The sequence below is a fragment of the Helobdella robusta genome, assembly GCF_000326865.2.
Source record: "Helobdella robusta unplaced genomic scaffold HELROscaffold_1, whole genome shotgun sequence".
NCBI classification, from domain to species: Eukaryota; Metazoa; Annelida; class Clitellata; order Rhynchobdellida; family Glossiphoniidae; genus Helobdella; species Helobdella robusta.
Genome location: NW_008703570.1, coordinates 10033400 through 10048574, shown reverse-complemented (window position 1 = coordinate 10048574; position 15175 = coordinate 10033400). Strand labels below are relative to the sequence as shown.

The 15175-nt window shown below is 33.7% G+C and overlaps 1 protein-coding gene across 1 annotated transcript; it reads left to right on the top strand.

Moving 5' to 3' along the window:
• Positions 1-443: 443 nt before the first annotated feature.
• On the top strand, positions 444-4686 carry HELRODRAFT_62537 (hypothetical protein; the record flags this gene model as incomplete). The annotated part of the gene is made up of 4 exons (XM_009011324.1): positions 444-625; positions 2777-3087; positions 3334-3358; positions 4353-4686. The coding sequence occupies 4 exons, from the start codon at positions 444-446 to the stop codon at positions 4684-4686; spliced, it is 852 nt and encodes a 283-aa protein (XP_009009572.1).
• Between the last annotated feature and the right edge of the window lie 10489 nt (positions 4687-15175).

Here is a 15175-nt window from a genome sequence, read left to right as displayed (position 1 = left end):
AATTAATCATAAAGGACTTTGGATCATTGTTTTATTTGAAATCTGAGTGAAGTTTAACTATATCTCAAAAATTCCGCCATTTTATTATGACCCAATTTGGAAAGGAAAACGGGATGAAATGTAGGTCAAAATTTTTTGATTTGAAAATTTTTAATATTTTTATCTTTCTTTCTGTGTTTATTTGATTATAATTTTTATGGTTAATCACAAAATAAAATTCCTCTGACAAATACTTTTTTAAATTGTAATCATTTAAATTGACACAAATTCAACGTTTATTAACTTCCCTAACAGCTGGAAACAACAACAACTCTAGCAACAACCATCATCATCATCATTCTTCTCCTAGCAATCATCATCACCACCACCATCACAACAGCAACAACAACTTCAACAACAACAACAACAACTTCAACAACAACAACAACAACACAAGCAACAACATGCTGTCAAACTGTGCTGGATGTGGAAGCGAGATACTGGACCAGTACATCATGAAGGTATACCCCGACATGTCCTGGCATGCTTCCTGCCTCAAGTGCTACGAATGCAATCAATTCCTCAACGAAAGTTCAACCTGCTTTGTTAGGCAAGATAAGACGTATTGTAAAAAGGATTATGTTAGGTTCGTTTCGTTTCGTTGGCTGCCTGATTGATTTTATAATTTGTTGATTGATTTTATAATTTGCTGATTAATTTTTTTAATTTGTTGATTGATTTTATAATTTGTTGATTGATTTTATGATTTGTTGATTGATTTGTGATTGGTTTATATTTGATCAATGGCCTTGATGATTTTATAATTGGTAATAATTAATTGTTGTGCTGCTTATAACTCATTGTAAGTTCTGTCCCATTTGTTAAATTCTATGAAATCTATGTTTGATGCAATGAATTCACATGAAGCTTCGCTTTGTTTCACTTCATTTGCCTGGTATGTTTGATCAACAGGGAGTAGGCTCGATCATCACAGTTGTAGGATGACCATAATGATGATGATGCTATTGATGATGATGATGATAATAATAATAATAATATTAATAATAATAGCTTATAATGGGCTCAAACTAAGAAGTCAATCTTCCCATATCTGAAAACATAAGTCATATTACAGAATATATATATATATATATATAATAAAACAATGTTGTCCATGTTATAAACAAAAATAAGCCATGTAACAGTATGTGAAAGCCAAACGAATGATAAATAACTAGGTAGTGTGTTTTGAAGAAGTTCACTAAGCTGAAACTAAATTCAGGCAGTAGGCTTTATGGCCAATTACAAATACATGTGTTATGCCTATATGGCCAATTACAAATACAAACAAATTTTGTTGTATGTATCGTGTTGAAACTCCAAGAATCTTATTTATAATTAAGAACTTTTAATTGTAAAAATTCGCAAAGAGTTTGTGTTACAAGACAAATTGAAATTTTTTAGATGACCTGAGCAAATTGAAAAGTTCATTTTTCAATAGTCATTTTATAACTTCACAGATTGTTTTAAAAGCACAATGTATTGAAACTTAGTGACGTCAAAAATAGCCATGTTATCTGATATGGCATAATGTTATGCTGACTGACTGACTGAATGCCTCTTGAACAAGCAAACAAGTACATAGGCACGCACACACATACATACATCCACACACACACACACACACAAGCAAACAAGTACATAGGCACGCACACACATACATACATACATACATACATACATACACACATACATACATACTTATACATACATGCACACAAACACAGAGACACGAAGATCACTTATAAGAATAGGAAAATTTACGTTAACTTTCATTTAAAAACTTGGATACAGATTTGCGTCAAACCGCTTATCAAAAATCATAAAAAAAAGCAGTAGCAAAAAGCACAAACATAAACATCACGTTTACAAAAGAGCACACTTGCAAACGCGCATAAACATACACAGACGTACACACATACATACGCACACGTACGATTTGTACATACGTACGTACGCAAACTTCAGTTTACCTTCATGTCAATCATCCAGCGTAACGGAACACACATTCAATCATTTCAGTCGCCCTGACAACCTCGTATTGATATAGCTATCATATAACATAACTTTTTAAATATCATAAAACTTGATAGTTTATCTCAAAAATATCATGATGTGTCGTATAACTATCATAAAACCAGAGTTTTAGGCACATGTATCTATCGAATAACTCCCATATATCATCATACCTATCACACGCTATCTAGTTACCTTTATATACCATAAGATTACATTTAGATACTAGTCATGTACCAAACAATCCTTATGTTTAATCTTTATTTTATGTATTTTAACACTATTTATTATTTAATAAATCAGTAAAATTTTATAAAAAATAAAAATTAAAACTTTGAAATTTTCAAATCATTTTAATAATAGTGAGTTTCTTGCAAAGTCAACATTTACACAGCCGTACATAGCAAGTGCAGCAATATTATTGTAGCAATTGAACATTTTGTACTAGCAATGTTATGGCGGGGAACCATATTTTTGTTATTAGAAGAACTAGAATATTTTCAAATGTTTAAGTTTTTGCACAAGAAAAAAATCCATTAACAATAAATACTAAACCAAATTTAAATGAAATATATAAAAACGAAACCCTCTGTACACTTGAAACAAACTCTAAAATGCTCGCAAATAAAATGTAGAGCCCATAATAGCATTGAGAAAACACATATAAATGACAAAAACAACACATAAACACACACACAACACACACACAAATTTCAAACAGACTTTTTGCCACGAGATGTCGCCTGTGTCAGGCAGAGTTCAAAGAGAACGACCTGGTGATGCGAGCGCGAAACCACATCTACCATACGGACTGCTTCCGTTGCGTCGCCTGCCACAGGATTCTCAGTAGCGGCGAGGAGTACTGCATCCGGGAGAAAGGGATCTACTGCAAAGTTGACGTCATATCCATCGACAAACAGGAAGAGGAATGCCTGGGTGCAAGTGCTAAGACGAACTACCGATCGGCTCGTAACAACATCAGTAATAATAACAATAGTAGCAACAACCGTAGTAACAACAGTAGTAATACGAGTAACAGTAATAACAATATTAGCAATGATGACGACGACGACGATGACGATGATGGTGGCGTTCCAATGGAAGAGGGTGCAGATAAAAGTAGTAATGGAGGGCTGGAAGATTTGAAAGGTAATGACTTTTATATGAATGTCATTGCAAGAATGAATGAAATGGTATTAAAAAAATTATTATATAACCAATTGTTTATTTCAACAAATATTCCAATCTCTACTTTTGAATTGAAATAATATTTTTTAGCACGCTTGTCAACCTTGAGAACAACGTCACTATTGATTTCACACTTCAACCATATCCACCACCACTTCGAAACATCTCATTAAAAACATCACGAAACAACAACACAAACGTTCACAAATTTTATGCATGTTTCAATTTAACAACAGATTCTGACACATGTGTGCTAACATCAGCCAACAACATCAGCAACATTAACAACAACAACAACAACAGCAACAACAACGGCAAATCGACGACAGGAAAAGGCTCATCTCGGTAACTTTCTTTTTTCACTCTCTCTCTCTTTCTCTCTTTCATTCTTTTCTTTCTTCATCTCTCTCTCTCTCTCTCTCTCTCTCTCTCTCTCTCTTTCTTCCTTATCCGTTTTTCGTTTGCTCGCTTCTTTCTTTCTCGTCTTCCTTCCTTTTTTAGCCTTCTTCTACAAACATTTTTAAAATCTATCTTTGATGTTTTCATTTAAAATAATATCTTTTTTATAAGGTAGAAATAATTGTTTGTTTAAATAATGTTATATTTTCAGATTCTCTTTTCATAGGTAAATTTATTTTATCAATAATGAACGAGTGAAATAAAACATTTCGTTCATTATTTAAATTAAATTTAGTAAAATATTTGAAGAACAAAGAAAATAATTTTGAGCAGTAGCTATCCAACTTAATAATGCAGTACCATACCACGTTCTACGTTAATCAAAAGCGTTGAAAGACAAAAATTATTACGATCTATTCACTGATGATTTTATATATCAGAATATCTCATTGGATATTATCACAATTTGTTGCAAAATGTTTAATCGTGTAAAAACTTGAGGTTTTTCCAAGACAAAAATGTAAATAAAATTAAAATTTTATATTCGAGTAAATATTCGTATAAATAGAACAACCTGACAACATCTATCTAACTATTTAACAAACTGGGTGTACAAACATCTCGGCAAACATTAAAATATTCAACACTAACACAAATAATTCCGTCATACGTTCAACCAGCCAACAACCGTCCAACAAACGCAGTTCCAGGTCCCACAAATCCGACCATAAGGCCACCAGGGTTCGAACAGTTCTGAACGAGAAACAGCTGCACACCTTGCGGACATGCTACGGTGCCAACCCTCGACCCGACGCCCTCATGAAAGAACAACTCGTCGAAATGACAGGTCTCAGTCCAAGAGTCATCAGAGTCTGGTTTCAGAACAAACGATGCAAAGATAAGAAGAGGACGCAGTTGTTGAAGCAGATACAACAGCAGCAACAGGAAAAGGTTTGTCATTTGTTTTTATTCAATTATCTAATTGGTTGGTTGGTAGTTATTTTAGACATTAAGACAGATGAGTTAATTAATTGTCTTTTGTAAAAATGGTTTATTCTTTGTTTTTTACTTCATTTCTATGTATGCTTACAAATACTCATTTATCCAAACATGCACTCTTGTACGTACACGCAAATATAAATGTTTGCTACCGCCGTTCACCTTCCAGCCAATCTAGAAACATGTTGTTCCCATCACGTTCTGACCTGCCTGGCTGCCTGCACTTATTTTTTGCCAGCCGAACTGAAGCTGTTAATACATGAGCGTGAAATTCTTTACTAAAATATTCCCGAGAAGTCTGTGTGAGCTCCAAATGCATCGGTGTTTAAAGAATTAACGATTCATCGCTATGTGTTCAACTGTTTTGTACAAATCCTTAATACAACCGTGATGTATGTTCTCTTTCAACTGATGTATGCAAGTTATTTATAGAGCAGTTCTAAAAGTATTGAGTCGCAGTACGTTGCAAAATTTCATATTACGAGTTTGCTCGTCCATCTGCCGAAATATTTGCGCACACGATGAGAGTGTTGGCATGAAGATTTCAGGTTATTAGAGCACACATGTCATTGAGGTGCAAGGTCATTTGAAGGTCATTGGCGATGACGTGGCTAATTATTCAAATGCTGACGAACAATCAGCTTTTACATCAACCATTTCAAATACTAATAAAACATTCTTAAGAATATGATAAATAGTAATCAGTCATAAACAAGAAACATGTTACAATAAAAGCATTAAACAAGCAACTGAACAAGCAAACAGTTGCTGGTTATAATGTAACAAACAGCTTCAATTCAACTGCTGCATCCATCACAGCGTAACTTTTTACTTTTCTTTTCATCTCTTTCTCTCTTTTCTCAAATTTCTATCAGATTTTACATCTTTTTCATGATCGAAATTGCACCTTATCTCCTTCAACCTTCTTCCCCCTCAACGTTTTCTTTCTTTCTTTTTTTTTCTATCTTTCACTCACTCTCCCTCATCATCATTCGGTCATTTAATTTGTTGTTATCATGACTGCAATCATCACCATCTTCATCACCATCTTCATCACCATCTTCATCACCATCTTCATCACCATCTTCATCACCATCATCGTCATCTCATCGTCAGCGCTTTCACTATTGCAATCTTTTGGCATCATCATCATTATTATCGTCATCATCTTCATCCTCACCACATCATCATTATCATGGTCACCATCTTTCTCATCGCCATCAACAGCATCGGCAAATTTTCTCAAGTACAATTATGTAGCGCGCAATTTTCAAGAAGCGTCGCGAAAAGAAAATTATTCTCAATTATCTTCTTTCCTGTTCAGACTTTCTCGCGTGCATACCATCTTTGTTGTATATACAATGCACCCACCTCACATGCTACAACAACGCAATTACAGCAACATTAAATAAAACCATACATACATACATACACACATACATACATACATACATACATACATTCCTGCGTGTCTGTGTGCTTGAAAATATCTAACTGAATGCCGACATGTGCAATTAACGACAAATCAAAGTGTTAATCCATTTGTTACTTGATGTTTGACGGTTTTGGACTCATCATGTTTTGGTTTTAACATACATACATACATACATACATACACACATACATACATACATACATACATACATACATACATACATACATACATACATACATGCATACATACATACATACATACATACATACATACACACACACACATACATACATACATACATACATAACGAAGGCAATTATTTAAAACAAACTCTTTCACTTTTATTACAAAAATTTAATTCCTTTTGCATTCTGGATGGAGCTGCTAGATACCTGACTGTGCGAGACCAGGGACATAGATAAAAGTTGAACTCGGAAACGATTGCATGCCTAACCATGGCTTGTTCATCAAAACGGGTTCATACATACATACATACATACATACATACATACATACATTCATACATACATACATACATACATACACACACACATACATACATACATACATACATACATACATACATACATACATACATACATACATACATACATACATACATACATACATACATACATACATACATACATACATGGATACCAGATTTCAAAACGTACAAATTTCTAACACTCGTGACAGATACATGTTTTTGTTTGAAATTCATAAGAAATTTGAACACTTTTATATTTTAAAAATTACTTTCATTTAAATTATTATTCAAATTCAATTTTATAAATAAAAAATGATTTTTAATTTCAACAAACAGGGCGAGAATTGTGATATCGATGACGCTATGTGGTTGAAGGCCAAAGTAGGCAGTTCATTATTTGCTGTTTTAAATGGTGTTGCGGTTGTTGTTAATGTTTTGTTGTTGTTGTTGTTATTAGAGTTATTGTTGTTGATGTAGTAACTTTTGTTAATGTTTTGAATGCTATTCTTGTCGAATTCGTTTCAGCTATTGTGTTGTTTGTCGCGATGCCAGGGTCGTTGTCAGTTGTACGACTACGATTTCCTAATTGTTTGTTGTTGTAGATGGTTCTTGAAACATTTTTGTTTTTTTTTTATAAGTTAATAGTCTTGTTTTAGACAGAAAAATATTTCAATTTACTCCAAATGTTGTAGTTGTTGGTTATTTAAATGCACCCTTATAACAATGTGAAGAAAATCTCATGTTAACAACAAACTCCAAATAACAGGGTTCGACCATGCTGGCATTCAGCCCAGAACCCCCCCAGCCGTGGTTGCCACCTCTCGACCACAATCTTTTCCACTGGAAGAGTTTAATGGAGGATGAACAACAACAACAACTTCAACAGCAGCAGCAACAACAACTCCAACAACACCAACAATTACTGACCTACCAGCATTTAATGAGAGGGGGGTATGGATTAATTAATGGTGATCCGCTGTGTGGGGACGACGATGATGACGCCATTGTCTGTTTGAAAGAGCCCCACAGAAATATTATCGGGCCGATGGATTTTGAAGACGACGTCGTTAACACGTGAATTACTTGGTTAGTTGGTTGGTTGGTTGGTTGGTCGGGTGGTCGACCAGCCGGTCAGTCTGCCAATCGATCAATTGGTGTTCTGGTCGGTGGTTGATTGGTTGATCACTTCATTGGTTGTTGGTTGAGGAATAAGAGGATACGATGTGTTTATTCCCTGGTTCTCTCTTCGATTTGTTGCTTGAATGTCAGACTGATAAGCTGATAATAAACTTGTATGATTTTCGAACGATTGATGTTTATTTGATGAGTTTTTGATCTGATTGGCTGACTGATTGTAACACTAGTTGATTACCATAAAATGTTCAATGTTAAATATGAAAAACATAAATTATGACCAACCAGTGCAATCCCTTATTTTTAACACATTCCAAAATTATTCCATTTTCACAACAATTTATTACGTATTATTTATGATTGAATATTTTATAAATTTATACTTGTATAATATACATTGATACATACACTCACACACTCACACACACACACACACACACACACACACACACACACATGTATATATATATATATATATATATATATATATATATATATATATATATATATATATATTTGTTGTAGCATAAAACCCGCAATAAAGTGATACAAATGTTGTATAGTCATTTATTTATTTATTTTATTTTTTCAAATATTTAATTAATTAATTTATTTATTTACTGATTGATTTATTTGTTTAATTATTTATTTCTAAAATATTTGTATCGTAAAATCTGATTGTCTTTTCATTAAACCGAATCTAATGATGATATTATTTATGTTTTTTCTGTATCTATCTAGATTTTTGGTTACATTTTTTAAATTGTAAATTTTTATAAATTATAAACTGAAGAGACGCGTGGATAATTTTAAAATTAATCTTATTTATTTTGAATTTTAATATTTCAATTATTGATTAAAATAATTTGTATACAAAATTATTCCTGACTTTCATTCATTAATAACACTAAATGTACAAGCTAGCAACAAACATAGCAATAGCAACAGATCTCTCTCTCTCCTTCTTTCTCTCTGTGTGTCTGTGTGCGCGAGAAAGTTAGTGTGTGTGTGTGTGTGTGTGTGTGTGTGGTGTGTATGTGTGTGTGTATTGAATCAGTATTAAATTAAACAAAACAAGTAAAATTTTTCAAAAACACACCAGCGTCAAGTTGAAAAACCAACTACCGACCGATATGAAGGTGAAAAACATTTCAAAGAAGTTGTCTAAAAAATAGAATTATTAATAAATAATAAAATAATGCAATTAATTTTTTAAAAAACGAACAAATGTACACTCAGATGCCAAAATATGATTTCATAAAAATGTGCGCGCGATGATTTGATGCAAACGTTGCAAGCGGATAATTGAGAAGAATGAAAATCTGATAGGAGAGGACCATCACGCCATACGTGTCATTTCATCATTTCAGCATTCTCCTCTCAAACAAATGTTAAAAATATTATCAACGAGATTGCACAACGGGACACGCATAGAAACACTTTTACACAGACATACAAACATATATTTAAAAACATGAAAGCATACGAATCTTACACACACAAAGTACGAACAAATATGCAGGCAAACATGCAAAAGTATGAACAAACACACAAACAAACAAACGAACAAACGAACATGCAAAGAATCAAAGAAGTAGAACGACGACTGAATGTTGTGGCGAGGCAGAAATCAATTACCACTTTTAATAACGATTTCTCATGTCACTCAAACTCGCCACGCACGCTCGAACATACCGTAAGCACATGTATACAATATATTAGTTGTATATAAAACTAAATCGTACATAAATGTACAATAATACAAACACAAGTACAAATATATACACTCAAATAAACCGCACGCACACACACACACGCACACACGAGTGCACACACAAATCTATACATCAAACTGTACAATGTACATTTTGTATATTTATACAAACAAATACTTTCTCAGACTTGCACATATAATATGAGATCTCAAAGCATTGTCATCCACGTGTGCAATCAGAAATGTTTGTTTATGAATTTAAACTGATCGAAATATAAACATGCGTGATTTTTATGCAAAAAAACAAACAAAAAAGAATACAAAAACTAAACAAAATCTATTCTCTGGCGCTCTTTCATCTGTTGAACGCACCCACCACAACCGGAAAAGGAAGCTAATCGAACCTGGAGCGTAAAGTAAAGCCTACACCGCTATTGTTGCAAAATGGAGTCCTTAATTGTGTCTTATCGATCTCCATTTGCAATGCTTACAGCTTCATTTCATCAATTTCTAGCCTACGTATGCGTGTGCGCGCGCGTTTTTGTAAGTTTTTATATATATTCTCGTGTATGTACACAGATATATATATATACAGTATTGTATATGTGTGTTTGTGTGCAGTCAAAAATGTTTGGCCGGTATGTGTACAATACTGTATAAAATATGGTCTCCATCCTTCCAACATTTATATATATATATATATATATATATATATATATATTCTTCCTTCCAACATTTATATGTATATAACTTTTTTTCTATAAGTCTTTATATATAGAGAGAGATAAAGGTAATTTTTCCACGTTTGACTGACCTGCAAGCAGTTGGAATGGTAGAAATTTTCAATGCAAAGACGCGTAAGAGTCTTACACGTTCACAGCACTTGCAAACGGCAGGTCATCTTCACCATCATCAATTAAAAGCAAAATATGCAGTGGTTAAATAGGTAGAAATGTGAAGCACGGCGACACAGGCAGCAAGCAGCCAGCTGTTATCAAGGTGCAACAACGCTAACCGTGAACATAGCGTATTGAGAATACTCAAAAAATAAAAAAAAATGTTATAAAAAAGTCACGATGAGGTTTGACGCGAGAAAAGACACAAAAACAAAACTTGATTTAATGACATTTTGAATTCAAAACCTTCTTGTGGCATGGGAAAGATGAAGGAAGTGAACTGAGACAAAAACTAATAAGCACACTTACTACAGCAAATAAAGTAAAAAAGAGAAAACCTTAGAAGAGGGAGAAAAATAGAGAGAGTGAAAAAGAGAGAGGCGCGTGTAATGCAATGCACTGAACAATGCGACATAACAAACTTGTCAATACCTCTGGCCATTGTTATGATGTTTTTACGCAATTAAGCTAACAATTACTAGGTCGACTACTACTATCAGCATGTCTACTACTACTACTATTAATATTACTACTACTACTACTACTACTACTACTACTACTACTACTACTACTACTACTATTAACTACTACTACTACAGCTTTACTACCTTTATTACTACTACAGCTGCTATTACTATTACTATTACTATTACTACTACTACTACGACGACGACGACTACTACTACGACTATTAGTACTAGTAGCACTAGTTTTACATGACATCCATTTTCAGTTGGTTCTTCAGAGTTAATCGATCGATCGAGGACGAGCAGAACAAGAAATACTGTTGAACAAGCAGCCGAGAAATGCACTGCGATCGCCGCTTCACAGACTTCACATTTTTTGAAGATTTTACGACGAATAGGTTTAATTACTCATAACTACTTTTACACTGTTAATACTACTAATACAACTATTACTACTTTGATTACTACCATTACTATTACTTCTTTAACTTTACTCATTTTATCATAAAACATTTAAATTTTGTATTAAATTTTATTTTATTTTTCTTTTGGTCATTTGTCAATAGAAGCAGTGTTGTCATGATTATTATTTCTATTAATTTTTTACTATTTTTATTATCTATACCATACACTAATGCATCTTTTTATAGCTTTGATCCATGTGTTTATATAGGTGTTGGTATGATGTTTTCGCATGTCATATGTGAGCGCGCGCGAGTGTGTGGTCGTGTATACACGTGTGTATTTATATGTGTGTTGTAAATGTATGCTTTTGCGTGTATGTGTGTTTTAATGTGTGTACGTGCCAAAGTAGGTTATGTATGTGCGTAAATATGCGTGTGTGTTGTGTATAACAAAATGTTTTTATGTGTGTGTATATATTTGTATATGTTTGTATATATATATATATATATATATATATATATAACTGTATATATTTGCATGTGTGTGTATACATTTGTATGTAGATGTATACAGTTGTATGTATGTGCATTCATTTGTATGTATGTGGTAAATTTGTATGTATGTTTGCGTATGTATACGTGTATGTATTTCTTGGGCGGAAATGCATTAAAGATGTTTTTAGTTTTTGTAGTGGATATTGGGTTACAGAGGATCTGATGGTGACGACGACGATGACGATGATGACGATGATGATGATGATAACGATGAAGACGACGATGATGATGATGACGATGATGATGGGAATTGCGATGATGAGGACAATAAGAGTGTTGATGTAATGTTGTGTAATAATTATAGCAGTAATAGAAATGAAACTTATAATGATAGTGTGACATTAAGTAAAGAAATATGACTGAAAATGATAAAGACCATAGTGATGATGACGACGACTAAGGGCGAGATGATTACATAATGCTGAGTGCGGACATAAAAGTAAAAATAACAATGAGGTGATGATGATGATGATGATGAGGAGGAGGAGGAGGAGGAGGAGGAGGAGGAGGAGGAGGATGACACAACGATGATGGTGATGGTGATGGTGCTAACAAATGAAATTGTAATAAAATGATAATTAAAATGACAACAACAATTTCGATGTTTAGGATGATGATGACGAAGATGACGACGACGATGACGATGATGACGATGATAGCAGTGATGGGAACATAGACGGTGTAGTAGATGATGATTGATGATGATCTAATAATTGCGGTGGCAATGAAAATAATCATAACGATGATAACAACGATAAAATCGGCGATGAAGATGATGATGGTAGTTATAAGGAATAATGACGTCACTGATAATTTTGATGAAATATAGTGATGATGGCAGTGATGACGACGACGACGATGACGATGATGCCATTGTCACGTGAATAATGAAGAATCGATCCATCGATGTAGTCGTTTGATACTTGTTTACACGCATTCACCGCTCCACACACACACACACAAACACACACACACACTCTCTCTTTCTCTCACTCTCTCACTTTCACACACATGCACACATTTAAACATGCACACAACAGGTATTCACAAACACAAACAATCACATACACGAATACACACACAAGTACTTATGAACAAACACGCACATTTGGTTTACAATTTACAGCTAGTTCAATTATTTACAGTTAATTATATAATTAATTTTTTATTCCGAATCGTCAAAATTTGCAAATAAACGCGTGTAATCGTAAAAACAAGAATACCTAGAATACCTTGTTGTTAGGATTCTATGCCGTGAATATAATAGTCAGATTGGCAAACTTGAGTGTCTGAAAGTAACCATTGCAGAGAAGTCGCCACATCACATCACCACACATCACCACACATCACCACACATCACCACATTCTGTCGACACACTGCCTACGCGTTTCGTTTGGCAACTACCTCTCAAGAAATTCCATGTTTCTCTTATTTAACATGGTTGGAGGTGAAAGTCGGCTGTTGCTAGGCAGTTAGTTGGTTGGATGGCTGGTTGGTTGGTTGGTTGGTTTGTTTGTTGATAGTTGGTTAGTTGTGTGGTTGGCTGGCTAGTTGGCTGGTTGGTTGGTTGGTTGGTTATAAGAGAAGAATGAATATGAAAATTCCTTCAAACATATATTATTCAATAAAATGAAAAGTTGTATTTACAACCTTCAATTAAGTATTGTACACAAAAAATCACATACAAATACATTATTACTGACGCAAAAAAGCAACACACACACGCGCGCGCGCGTGCACAGACACACACACACTCACATATTCACATACGCACATACACAAATAAATACATGCGTACGTATCCAAAAAACCACACACAAACACACGCATAAATAATTACACAGTTAGAAATAAACAAAGGCAAACAAAAAACTACACACAAATACACTCATCCCACATGCAAGCTAAAAAACACACACGCACAGATAGACATCAACAATCACACATTTTTAGATGATGAAGCTTATTAAATCGTAGCTAACGACGGTCTCATTTTAAACATTTAAAAAATATGCATGCACAAAGATGCATTTCAAAATACGGCAAATAAATATAATGTACACATAATAACGTTTTAGATACTCACACATACACAAGCACGTACACATACACACATTCACAAACATGCACATACGTCTACACACACACACACACATGCACAAACACGCACACACATATGTATATATCAACTTTAAAAAAGCACCAACGCATCATTGTCGTTATCCTTGCTTTCATGATATTTTTACCGTTCGGAAGAGATTTAATTGAAAAACAACATTCATGTTCAAGTACAAAAGTGGAACACACACAAACTCACACAGGCGTACATACACACATGTATGCATTCATGCACACGCATACATACATACATACAAAGACAGGCATAGACACACATACATACACGTGCACATACATACATATCTACATGGATGAATACATAAATACACTCCTGCATACAATATTTTATTAGCTTCTCAAAAAAATTAATACTCCATACTTACATTCTCACAAACACATACAGGCAATCAGACACGTACATATTCAAACGCGCATATATTAATAACTAAGTACTCACATTTGTAGTTTTCAAACATCTTTTCAAACATTTGTAGTTTTTAAATATCTAAATTATGAAATAAAATCTACTGAAAGATAACTAAGGCATAAAAAAATCTTGCAAAACTGACTTTTAACACAAACACTCATAATGTCATTTAATAGACTCGATATACAATATAGACACACAGACACACAGACACACACACACACACACACACACACACACACACACACACACACACACACATGTAGATAAAACAAACGTGTGTGTATATATATGTATGTGCATATATGTATGTGTGTGTGTGTGTTTGTATGTGTGTGTATAAATACATAAAAAGGCAGGTACACCAGATACACATACAAATACGTATAGATAAGATTGTATAGATACATAGGAACGCAGATACACATACACATACGTACACATACACATACACACACAAACACGCACACATTTGTGTATGTATTGTAGGAACGAAGTATTATATGTGTGCACACGTTTCCACGTTCTTTCATCCCAGTTCAATAATTTGTTTACTTTCCAGCGGATGATGATGATGATGATGATGACGATGATGATGATGATGATGACGATGATGATGACGATGACAATGACGATTATGATGATGATGATGATGATGATGATGATGATGATGATATGGACAATGATGATGATGATGATGATGATTCTAACGATGATGATGATTATGTTCTTAACGATGACAATAATGTTGTTGGTGTCTTGATGGCTGTGATTATGGTGATGATGATGATGAAAACTGTTAAACGATGATGACAAATAAAATTGTATTAAAAATTTTTTGACATAACCGTGAATTCGGTGATGATGGTGATAAACATCACCAATCAACCTTA